The sequence below is a fragment of the Maniola hyperantus genome, chromosome 22, assembly GCF_902806685.2.
Source record: "Maniola hyperantus chromosome 22, iAphHyp1.2, whole genome shotgun sequence".
NCBI lineage: Eukaryota > Metazoa > Arthropoda > Insecta > Lepidoptera > Nymphalidae > Maniola > Maniola hyperantus.
Window position 1 is genome coordinate 2222019 of NC_048557.2, and position 12487 is coordinate 2234505.

Below are 12487 nucleotides of genomic sequence, written 5' to 3' on the forward strand. Positions count from 1 at the left end.
TAGTCCTATCCTTTTCCGCAAGCAACATTATGAAAGGGATAGCAATATATTTAGACGTGCTATTAGTTTAGTTTAGAGATTGTGTACAACAGAATTAGCCACATTGTTTTGGCCTTACCTGACAAAATTTACAACTAATTTATTAGTAATCATTAAATTCTATTTAAACATAGTCTAAAAATCTCACACGCGCTAGCTCTTAGGTATGCGCAAACGAAAGCCAATGAGACTTATAAAAGTGGTAGTACTTGTAAGCTATTTTAGGGTTCCGCACTTCAAAAGGGAAAAAGGAACCCTTATCTATAACTTCGTTGCCTGTCTGTCAAGAAACCTATAGAGTACTTCCCGTTGACCGAGTAGGTAAGTAAAGGAAAAATTCCGAAAACCGTGAATTTGTGGTTACATCACACAAAATAAAAATTTGTTCTTGAACATAATTTACTAAACCACATCATGGATGGCGCTGTCCGTTAACTTGCACGGTGGGCTAGGTGTAGGATTAAAAAGTGTTAAGTATTTCGTGTACGATGGTACGGAACCCTTTGTGTGCTAGTCCAACTTGCACTTTTTTTTAAATATTTGCAAGCACCTGATGTTAAGTGATTACCGCCACCCATGAACATTTGCAGCACCAGAGGAATCGCCGATGCGTTGCCGGCCTTCTAGGAATTTGTGGTCCGCCCCTTGAATAACCCCATGTTGTAATCTAGTGGGAACACCGCCGATGGGAGTTGGTTCCACAGTTTGCATGTGCGTGAAAAGAAGGATCTGGCGCAGCGGACGGTCGAAGTGCACCAGACACCCAAGTGGTGAGGGTGAAATTCCTTACGGTGGCGCGCGTACTTGACCGGTTCTTTTTTCTTTATTTAAGCAGGTATCAAAAGAAGTTTTTTTTCTTGTTCTTGTTTTACCATGGAACCCTAAAAAGAGGTATGCTATCATCATTAGCTTGAACAGCATGCAACTCCTTACGTGTAAGGAATTGACTCATGTTGGTAGTTTGCGTGCGTTTGTTTACGATTACATAAGCGCACACATCGATGTGTTGTTAAAACTATTTGCGGAACGGAAGGACGGAAATAGGAAAGAAAGTAATATGGATAAGTAGACCCTGATAATCATTTTTCAATCAATGAATTATGTAATAGTTTTTAGGGTTCCGCATCCGTCAAATTGACCCTGCCGGGAATCGAACCTCCTGTCCTTCCATAATTCCTGTCTAATTGAACCTTCCACAGCTCTCATCTGTTACCACTGCGCCAGGGAGGTCGTTAGAATATAGAGAGAATAGGTACTTATCTAAGCTGTGATAGCCTTGTGGTTAGGACGTCCACTTCCTAATCGGAGGTCGGGGGTTCGAACCAAGGCACATACTTCTAACTCTTCGAAGTTATGTGCGTTTTAAGTCATTATTATCACTTGCTTTAACGGTGAAGGAAATCAACGTGAAGATACCTGCATGCCTGTGAGTTCTCCATAATGTTCTCAAAGGTGTGTGAGGTCTGCCAGTGCGCACTCGGCCGGCGGCGTGGTAAACTGGCCAAAACCCTTTTCACACTGAGAGGAGACCCGTGTTTAGTATTGAGCCTGCGATGGATTGATCATGATGACGATAATGATGACCCGAAGGGTGCCTACTGGACCCTCTTCCTAAGCCTTGGCTGTCCGTCCGTCCGTCTGTCTGTCAGCGGGTTGTATCTCGTGAACCGTAATAGTTAGAGTTGAAATTTTCACAGAATGTGTATTTCTATTGCCGCTATACCACACCACCACCACAAGATCAGTTAGATGGTCGGGACCTCGAGGCACCAGAGCCAGAGGCAGGCCATATGCCAGATGGGTAGACGAAATAGTGGAGATAGCGGGTCGAAGGTGGCTAGCCTCAGCTAAAGATAGAGCCAAGTGGAAATCCTTGGAGGAGGCTTTTACCCGAAGGGGGTCCATACATAAACTTTAACTTTACATTATAATATAATTAGACCTAGGTACTTATGTAAATAATTTGTAATACTAACATACTAACCCTAATTTTAATTTTATAATATTAACTAACTACTAATCATAATTATTTTAAGTACTTACTCTCTATAACTTTATGTCAAAAACTGTATGGAATTAAATAAAGCTTTATTATTATTATTATTGCCGCTATAACAGCAATTATAATAAAAAATTCGAAATGGATGCCATGAAAATTACAAAAGATGGTACGGAACTCTTCGTGTGCAAGTCTGACTCGCACTTGATCGATTTTTTTATTATCCCCCGACGCAAACAGGTGTCGGGTGCTAGGTGTAGTACGCGACAGGTCGTGATGGCGATCGGTGTATGAGACGGGGAGATGCTCCGCTCACCCGAATGTCACCTGCGCTATCCCGCACCGGGTTACCACGGAAGCTGTGCGGGGCGTCTCCACCCCTGTTGCCATAGAGCATAGAGTATTTTTAGAGTTCCGTACCTCAAAAGGAACCCCTATAGAACCGTCCTTTGTTATCTGTCTGTCGTGTCTGTCAATTCGGGGAAATCAAAAATTAGGGTAGGTACCTACTTCCCGTTGACCTAGAATTGTGTTTGGCACATAGCAGTGTCTTATAGCACAAGTAGGAAAGGGAAAAATCTTTTAAATAAGTAATCCTGCTCTCCCTAAGTCCTAAAATGCATTTGGGAATAAATAAAATGGATTATGGAATGATAATGCATGTAGAAATTAGAATAAGCACTTCAATTAATATTTAAGAACTAGTTCAAAGAAAGATCGAAGTTCGTGACCGTGTTAGACCGTAAACTACTGGCTACTCTTTGTAACAAGATTGCCCTTCCCATATCAGTAGGTAATCCCAAATAGAACACAATTCGCCCTATATAAATAGCTAAGTAACCCAACTTGATACTGCCATTTGGCAATGGCAGAGAAAGTTAGCCACCCATCACGCCAATATAAAAGCTACTGACGCTTCCTTGCTCATATCATTTGATACACACGCATGCGCGCGAACGACTGCCGCCACACAATATGCAACACTTATCGGTAGGTACAATACAACAAAAAAATACTCGACAAAAAAGTGAAGTGATAAAAGTGCAAAAGTGGATTTGTTTTGGTGATTAGTTTGTTTGGTGTTTATCAGTGAAAAAGTGATCAGTTTTTAAACTTAAAAATCTGGGTAATGTACAGAAATCCAATAATTATAGAAAATACTAGATGGCGCTAGTAAAATCCTGGATCGCGTTTGATTGTCACATCTTTTAAAAGTATAAAAATATTGTTAAACATATGGACTTTTTAACGTTCTTATTATCGGTAGGTATCAGATAATCTGAAAGTTTTTATAATAAATCGGAATGGTTGTTGAAATCAAAATTGTCGTAGTAATAACAATAGCTATACAGTTCACTCAAATTGGAAGTTAAAAAAACTCGAAATATTTTGCTTTTACCTGCATGCTATTTTTGCAAAATAATTACTATTTTTATCAATATTTTATACCTAAAATCATGACTACTTTGCGCACAGCAACGAAAATCATGAGTTTTTTCACATGCTAAGTACTTAGTTAAATATCTAGCTGATTAAATAAAAATCCTAATGACCTACTTGATTGCCGGACAAGATCCATGATTATTCATAAAGCAAGGAAAGTAAAAGAAAACTGAGCCGTTTTTGTAAAAATTAATAAATTAATCATTAAGTATCAGGGGAATTCGAAGACGAAAGAAAAATGTTAGCGTGAGATGGATACACGCAACTCCGTTACTGCGCTAGTAAAAGTATAAAAGAGTAAAAGCGATTTGGAATATGTGCCTAGTCATAAATCATATTAATGTATCAGAACAATGCACCTAAGAATTCCATAATTCATATAAGAAAATTATATAAATTACATATAATATCGCAAGTAAGATAATAATTTCATAACATGATTAATTTTTATAGTAATTGACAAAAAAATATTGTTATTCAGTTTCTTTGAATATGGTTAATAAATTCATTGTCGTCATCATATTCAAGAATAATAACTTAATGATGTTCATTCCACTTTTACGAAATCCTACAAGTTTTGAAACAAGTACCTAGATACCTAAATATAACATAATACAAAAAATGTGTTAAAAACCAAACCAAAATAATTATAAGAGCAAATTAAAGTAACTAACTAATAAAATATATAATAAAAGCACTCGTGGGAGTAACAACAACAACAACTTTAGAGACGTAAATTCTTTTCAGGCGGCACTCCTGATCACAGCGTTAGTGATAGTCTTCAATGACCGCGCTGTGGACGCGTGGATGCCCAATGTCACCAACGCAGACCAGTTGGCGGTGGAGGCCAAGAACAACGCGGTGACGATCGTGGAAGGGCCAAAATATGAGAAACCGCCGCAGCCTATCCAGCCCGTCATAGCGAACCAAACGAACAGTCCGGAGCTAAGACCCCCGAGTAAACCACCTATCGTCACCGCGGACAGGTTCTTCTTGGACCTCCCCAAACACTACTACAACCCAGCGCAGAAGCTCCAAGCTCCACCGGTCCACCGCCTCTACACCAAAGACCAGCTAAAGCAGTTGAACTCAGTCTACAGATACTCCAACGTGAGGCCGATGCAGCGCGGCAACCTGTACTACAGTAAGCCTCCACCCCGACAGCCACTCCTCTTTGCCGCCACCACCGGCAAACCGACAGTAGCACAGACCCCCAAGTTCAGCATACCAGTCCAGACCATCAACGGCATCCGCACGGACTTCGTGCGACCCCCGCACTTCGCCAGCACCACGACCACCACACAAACACCGACCACCACACGGAGAATTCTACGAACGAAACGGATTTGGCCGAAAAGGATCCTAGAAAAATTAAATATCACCACCCAAAGCAATACTGAAAATAATAACGACACCAGCACGGATGATGCAGACTTGGCTTCGTCCGCGAGTCGTCTGAGAATCAGTTTCGCTGATAAAACTGTATCGACAACTACTTCTCAAACGACCACACGAGGCTATCGCAGAGTTACCAGAACTTCTAAAGTAAAATACACAACACCAGCGAATTTTAACCATATAGAACCGAACGACTGGGTACCAATCTTGCCATCACACTTCGCTAACCGAAAACCTAAAACCTCTCAAACCCCTATGAGTAGACGCTCAGACAGATATTTCGACAGCGATGACTCAGTGTCGAATGCGAAAAATTTACTGTACCTTCAATCATACGGTGTACTTCCCACGAGTCATTCGGAACAGAATATTGGGCCAGGTGTACCGGGGAGGAACATGGTTCTTTTTCGTAAAAAGAAAAAGGCGAATCCCTACGTATTTCCTCCCACGCTCCATCAGCCTCAGTACGCGATTTCCGCAGAGAACACGAGAGCAGCTTTCAACGCACCACCGGCGCACGCACCCGCGTCCTTCCTCTCTCCTCCTTTGAGTTACGATAACCTGCAACCGGAAGAGAGTATCCCAAGTATCGCCAAACCGAGCCCCGCCCCGAAGGTCAAGCATCACCACCACCATCACCATCACCGGTACGTAAAAACTGTGGAGAAGCCTGTCTCAGTACCCGTTAAAGTCGAAGTGCCGAAACCGTATCCGGTAGAAAAGAAAGTTCCGGTACCCGTGCCCGTGGAAAAAGTCAAAGTTGTGGATAGACCCTATCCCGTGCAAGTAGAAAAAAAAGTCCCTTATCCCGTCACCGTTAGAGTCCCTCAACCTATTCCCGTTAAGGTAGTAGAGAAAGAGTACGTGCCTAAACCGTTTCCCGTAGTCCACCACGTCCCAGTTGTGAAACATGTGCCAGTGAGAGTCCCGCACCCCGTGCCCGTGCAAGTCGAGAAGAGAATTCCCTACCCCGTACGAGTCCCTGTAACCGTCGAGAAGAAAGTTCCATATCCGATCACGGTCGAGAAGCAAGTTCCCTATCCGTATCCCGTCAAAGTCTACGTACCCCAGCCCTACCCAGTCGAAAAAAGAGTCCCCTACCCCGTCGAGGTTAAAGTAAAAGAGCCCTTCGAAGTCATCAGACACATAAAAGTACCAGTTCTCAAGCCTTACGCCGTCAAAGTCCCCCACCCTGTACCCGTCACGATCGAGAAAAAGGTTCCCTACCCGATCCGAGTGGAAAAGAAAGTCCCCTATCGCGTCGAAGTTTTGGTTCCTCACCACATATTGAAAAAAGTTCCCATTTACATCCCTAAACCGTATCCCGTAGAGAAGAGAGTTCCCTATCCCGTTAAAGTTCCCTATCCCGTAAAAGTTCCGTACCCGGTAAAAGTGCCCGTTAAAGTCCCGGTCGAAGTTCCCGTTCAGGTGCCTGTGTATATCCACCATCCTTTTCAGATCTTAAACCAGCAGGAGGGCGAGGGCGGCAGCGAGAGTCAGTACTACAACTCCCAGTACAACCCCCAGTACGCGTCCGCGACGTCGGAAAGCCCGTACTACAGCGACGGAGTGTCGGAGAGTTCGTATTACGGGGACGATGGAGAAGATGCCGATAGGATCGGGCGCTCGGGCTCCGACCGGGTGACGAGTGCGCCGCTCCACACTGCAGTGACCGTCCACGGCAACACGGGCTACAACGCAGTCATATCTCGCTCTGACAGCGAGGCCACTACCGTAAACCCTGTGACTACCACGGCGCCTACGAAATCGTAGTAGGTACTACCAAGAGACAGAACTCATAATGCATGTGACAATATGCGTAAATATGTTTATGCGAGTGGCTAGGTGCTAGGTGTAGTGAAAATGGGTGATGCTGTGATATTTGATGAGTTATCATTAGCTTTTTTAGCGAAAATTGTTTCCTTATTTATTTATTTTAATTTTATAATAGTTGTTTACCGCCAAATATGTAAATAAGTTTTAGTAGAAAATGGCGTGCTCTGTTTTAATACAATTAAGTAAATATTTTAGTTAAAATCAGAATTCAGAATAAACTGTATTAAATTCCTCTGCTACGGCTTTAATTTAATTTAAATATTAAAATCATCAGAGGGGCTAATTGCGCAATGTAGGTACTTTAAATCTTAACAATCGATTTCGATCAGCCGGGCTTATTAATAAATCCACACTAATATTATAATTGCGAAAGTGTCTGTCTGTCTGCTAGTCTTTCACGGCCCATCCGTTCAACCGATTTCGACGAAATTTGGTACATAAATAGCTTGCATCCCGCAGAAGGAAGGACATAGGCTACTTTTTGTCCCGGTTAAAAACCTACATCCACGCGGACGCAGTTGCGGGCATCATCTGGTTAAAAAATAATTCGAATTACAGTCGCAGTCGAAGTACAGCTACAAAATGGACCAAAGGATAGTTGCAATCGACAATCAAAATCTCTTCTCTTCAAAATCAAAATGGCGGGATTATCTTCTCACGGTGATTTTGCTGTCGGCGCCGCGCCGGTTCTCGGTACAGTATGATTCCTTTATAATAATTATTTTATTAGTGATTTTACGTGAAGGAAATTCCAGTTATTCTTCAGTGCAGATGATCATCGTTAAAAGAAAACTCGACAAAGCGTGTAACGTTTGTTTTACTTATTAAATAACTAGCTGATGCCCGCGTCCGCGTGGAATTAGTTTTTTTAAGATCCCGTGGGAACTCTTTGATTTTCCGGGATAAAAAGTAGCCTATGTCAATCTCCAGGTCTTTATCTATACCCATGCAAAAAATCACGGCAATCCGTTGCACCGTGATTGAAGGACAAACCAACAAACAAACACACTTTCGCATTTATAATAAGGGTACCTACTGATTAATGCTTTGCGCAATACACCCAGTGCCCGTTGACGATTGGTTGAAAACATCTTCCGGCTTTTGGACAGCTAAATGTTTGATGAATAAAAGATTTTTTTTTTCACAAACGTCAACGTATTAAATTTTATATTAATTAATTAATAATTATTAATTAATATAAAATTTAATACGTATATAAAATATAAAATTTAATAATTATTAATTAATTAATACCGGAATTATGTACTCGAGTCCCGATAACTGACAACCTACATTGCATTATAGTCATTACGCGTGACGAAATGTAAATAGATATTTATTTTTTGTTACATAAAAAATAAACTTTAATTTTAACTTGACGATGTTCACTGCTTCGTCAAGGTAGGTGACAAAAATAAAAGTGCTGCTTATTTTGTGTTTTTGTACTCACGCTATTGAGTTTGAAAGTATTTGTGTTGAGTCGTTGTCCTCGAAAAACATGGTCACCCCAGACCATGCTTTTCGAGGACAACGACTCAACACAACAAGCTTATAACTTCGTAAATTTTCATTATCTACCTTTAATATTTCTAATTTTTGAAAATTTGTATATTTTTTGTATTCCATTTTTTATATTATTGTATATTTTATGATAAAGCTGTGATAGCCTAGTGGTTAGGACGTCCGCCTTCTAATCGGAGGTCGGGGGTTCGATCCCGGGCACGCACCTCTAACTTTTCGAAGTTATGTGCATTTTAATTAATTAAATATCACTGGCTTTAACGGTGAAGGAAAATATGGTGAGGAAACCTGCATGCCTGAGAGTTCTCCATAATGTTCTCAAAGGTGTGTGAAGTCTACCAATCCGCACATGTCCAGCGTGGTAGACTATGGCCTAAACCCTTCTCACTCTGAGAGGAGACCCGTGCTCTGTAGTGAGCCGACGATGGGTTGATCATGACGATGATGATATTTTATGTAAAAATATTCAACACATATTTCGGTTTTTACCTGACTACGGCAAAGCCAAATGGGTTATGATTTTGGCAGTCTATGTATGTATGTAGGTTTGTATTTATATGTGTTCCACTGTACCGGCTAAACTACTAAGCCGATTTCAATGAATGAGATGTCAATTTATTCGTTGTAATCTGTTATAGTTCTAGTGACATAGGCTAGGTACATTTCTCTGACGGATTCATCTGACGGATGTTAGATCCAAAAAAACCGGCCCAGTGCGAGTCATTTTGTTTTTTATGATGTAGCCACAAATTCACGGTTTTCAGATTTTTCCAATTACGTGTGCTACCTATCTGCCAAATTTCATGATTCTAGGTCAACGAGAAGTACTATATAGGTTTCTTGACAGACACTTTAGACTAACGACGAAGTGGTTCAATAAGGGTTCCGTTTTTCTTTTTGAGGTACGGAACCCTAAAAGACAGTTTTCTCAGTTTATTTCCTAGGAATCACCACCCAAGACCCTTGAGGCTAATATTAAGTAGTAAGTTCAAAGTATACAAGATTGCGCGCGTCGATGTTGCAACAGTCGAGTATAGTAGGTTTCAACAGACAGACAGACAGACACACAACGAAGTGATTCTATAAGGGTTCCGGTGCCAACAAGTTCAAATTAATTCCCGTTGTGTAACAGTGTTACTCAACGGGAATGTTTTGAAATTTTAGGCACCTTGTGTCACAGTGTTACACACGGGGGTGTGACTCAACGAGAATAACCCTCCTTTTGTCCTTTTGAGGTACGGAACCCTAAAAACAAGGTGAGTTCAAACGAACCACCTGGCACCCCTCTGCCGGCACCATATTTACCAGATAGGGAAACGTTCTATATCCCGTTAGTCTGTTACGTTAGTTTTTAATCGCATTCGCAGGTCGCACTTGTGCACGATTTTCCGCGCTCGTTCGACTGCGACTAATTGGTGTTCGATGTGTTTCGACGTATGTCTGCGCTTCCTATTCCGTAGGGAGTATTTGTTTTTGTAGGCGTGCTAATAGCACAGAGTAGTTTGTAAATATAATAGGAGTTAGATTAGAATTAGAGCAATCGCCCATGGCGACTTTTTGCAGCGATACAGCTGCAAAAATGTTGCGATACAGTAGCCATGCTTCGTTGGCCCTTCATCACCATCATCAACCAATAGACGTCCACTGCTGGACATAGGTCTCTTGTAGGGACTTCCACACGCCACGGTCTTGCGCAGCCTGCATCCAGCGGCTCGCTGCGACTAGTCTGTCATCAGACGTTGGCCCTTACACAAATACAAATAATCCATACTTAATAATTTCTCCTATTATAAATGCGAAAGTGTGTTTGTTTGTTGGTTTATTAATTTTGTCCTTCAATCACGTCGCAACGGATCAACGTAATTTTTTGCATGGGTATATAGTCAAAGACCTGGAGAGTGACATAGGCTACTTTTTATCCAGGAAAATTAAAGAGTTCCCATGGGATTTTCAAAAACCTAAATCCACGCAGACAAAGTCGCGGGCATCAGCGTTTATTACTGCAAAAGTGTGTCCGTCTGTCTGCTATGGTTTAGACTGCATTATCATTTACCCCCAGGTGAGATTGTAATCAAGGGCTAACTTGTAACTCAATAATAATAAAAAAGATGGACAGACAGATGGACAGCTGTCAGCTGAGGCTTGAAACTGATCCCGTTGGTACCCTTTGGGTGTGGGACTCTAAAACAACAATAACAAAATCAAAATTGAAACTCGCACCTTTAATTTTCTATGTCTTCAATAGAAAACACTTGATAAATAATTAATAATTCACTCTTATATTAAGTTGAATTCAAACACAGGTTCAACCCATCTTTATTTCAGTACAATTTTTATCACTGGGCTATTGAGCCTTTTCAATTTTAATTAAACTTATGAGTTAGTTGACTTGAGCTTTTAATTTAAATTAAACTTATGACTTCGTTGACTACTTGACTTTAACAAACTGCCACTCTAGTTCATAAACGCCCACCGAGGTCTTGTTCTTTTCATCGTAGTCTACCCATTCCTTTTCTGACAAATCTATATCATCAAATTTTTTACCTGAAAAATGCAAAAGTATAACATATTATACTAAATTGTTCTTTCATCCAATTTGTAAACTTATTTATTTATTTATTTTAACTTAGTTTGTATAGATTTAGATTTTTTAATAATCCCATGGAAACTATTTGATTTTCTGGGATATTCAGGAATGAAATGTTAAACGGATGGGTCATGAAAAGGTAAAAGATAGGCTTGAAATAACTACCTTTTCTTATCTTAAACTCAGTTATGGTTCAGACAGACAGATTATGATATTAGTATAAATTATAGCATCCCTCCTGTCATATGGGAGGTTAATAATTTTAAACAAGTTTTTAGGATTCATTAAAAATAAGTTTAGTACTGTACCATAATCCTCCGCCTCCGCTATCCAGCCTGACTTTGGCTCAAAATCAACAGGCTCCACGCCTCTGCAGTCAAATGTCACTATACTCTTGTATTTACCAGCATCATTGTTTGAGAAAGCTCCTAGAATAGATGAGAAAACATACTTTATTTAACCATTGGTACTGATTCTGAGCACAACTAAATTTTAGAGTGTTCACATCCTCTTCTTACTAATGTAAGAGGATGTAAAAAAAAAAAAAATGTAATATGAAAAGGACAGACACAACTTGACAGTCTTAAATTTAATTTAGAGCTGTCAAACCTAGTGATTTTCGCTGCCAGTCACAGCCCTATTGTTTAAATTTGTAGAGTGCACTAACAGTTAGAGTCTTTAAATGTAAAATTCATGTCCTTTTTTAGCAATATTAAAAAGAAAAAGATGCAGATACTCTAGCAGAGTATCTGCATCTCTCTAGAGATGTATCTTCTCTAAGTTTAGAGAAAGACAAGAGAACAAGCACCAATATAATTTTTATCAATGAAATTCATTTATTCACATTACAAGTCCGTGTTTCAGTCACAGAGATTTTTCAGTAGATTTAGAACAAAATAACTGTGACAGGCAGACAGATAAGACGGACACACGATTCAGTTTTTCATATGAATGCAATGGAATCCTATAAATGCGGCACTACAACTCCAGATTAAGATCATAGCTCATTAGAGCCACCCGGCACCCGACCTACACCGCCTCGCCTCGTGCGGTTAGACTTCTTTATTTAAGGACATACGCTCACTACTTCAACCCTGTAACGTCAGCGGATCGCCTCGCTCACAAGCTGTCCACGCGTGGACGGCAATCTGCTCGCGTGCTTGTCTCGCATTGACTTGGCTTAAAAACAATAACAATCAGGCAAGTATTTAAACGAAGATAAAAGGTTAGATTATGTCAACATACCGTTGCTCCCTTCGACGACATCGATGCTGTTTTCCCTAGAACACAGTTTACACTTGATAAGCAAGTTAGTCTCGGACCTATTATGCTTTTGGGGTACTTTATCAGCCTCCGTAAGGTCGTGAAACTTTTCTGAAACTTCGCCACAACTACTGCATTTCAATTTCAAGAACCATTGATAATGTGGATGGTTTGTGTATAACTTCTCTATCGATTCTAGCGTTGCTCTTATTTGTAGTGATATTTTCACCATTTTGAAGTGAATTTAAAGCGTATTTTAATCCGAATTCAAAAGCTTTGTTTGATTTTTATTATAAAAATCAAAACAAGTTTTTCATTAAGTAACGTCAATTTGACATTGAAACTTTTTAAAACTTGTTTTACGGCTCTGGGTTCTATCCTTTTGTGTCACAGAGTATCAA

At 40.3% G+C, this 12487-nt stretch overlaps 2 protein-coding genes across 2 annotated transcripts; one reads left to right on the forward strand and one right to left on the reverse strand.

Annotated features, from left to right (window-relative positions):
• Window positions 1–3009: 3009 nt before the first annotated feature.
• Window positions 3010–6869, forward strand: LOC117992677 (proteoglycan 4-like). Its single transcript, XM_069506076.1, has 2 exons — window positions 3010–3028; window positions 4229–6869. Exons 1-2 carry the CDS (start codon window positions 3014–3016, stop codon window positions 6650–6652), a joined length of 2439 nt encoding a protein of 812 aa, XP_069362177.1. The 5' UTR covers window positions 3010–3013; the 3' UTR covers window positions 6653–6869.
• A 3568-nt stretch (window positions 6870–10437) lies between these two features.
• On the reverse strand, window positions 10438–12414 carry LOC117993012 (UPF0587 protein GA18326). The gene is made up of 3 exons (XM_034980762.2): window positions 12069–12414; window positions 11132–11251; window positions 10438–10780 (listed from the first exon to the last, which is right to left on the reverse strand). Exons 1-3 carry the CDS (start codon window positions 12316–12318, stop codon window positions 10665–10667), a joined length of 486 nt encoding a protein of 161 aa, XP_034836653.1. The 5' UTR covers window positions 12319–12414; the 3' UTR covers window positions 10438–10664.
• Between the last annotated feature and the right edge of the window lie 73 nt (window positions 12415–12487).

Bases quoted from the DNA above. Each gene is read 5' to 3' on its own strand.
- LOC117993012 (XM_034980762.2), bottom strand. From the start codon at position 12,318: ATGGTGAAAATATCACTACAAATAAGAGCAACGCTAGAATCGATAGAG. The intron at 11,252-12,068 runs GTATGTTGACAT...CATCTATTCTAG, and splicing joins TGTCGTCGAAGGGAGCAACG to GAGCTTTCTCAAACAATGAT. The intron at 10,781-11,131 runs GTACAGTACTAA...TGCATTTTTCAG, and splicing joins AGCGGAGGCGGAGGATTATG to GTAAAAAATTTGATGATATA.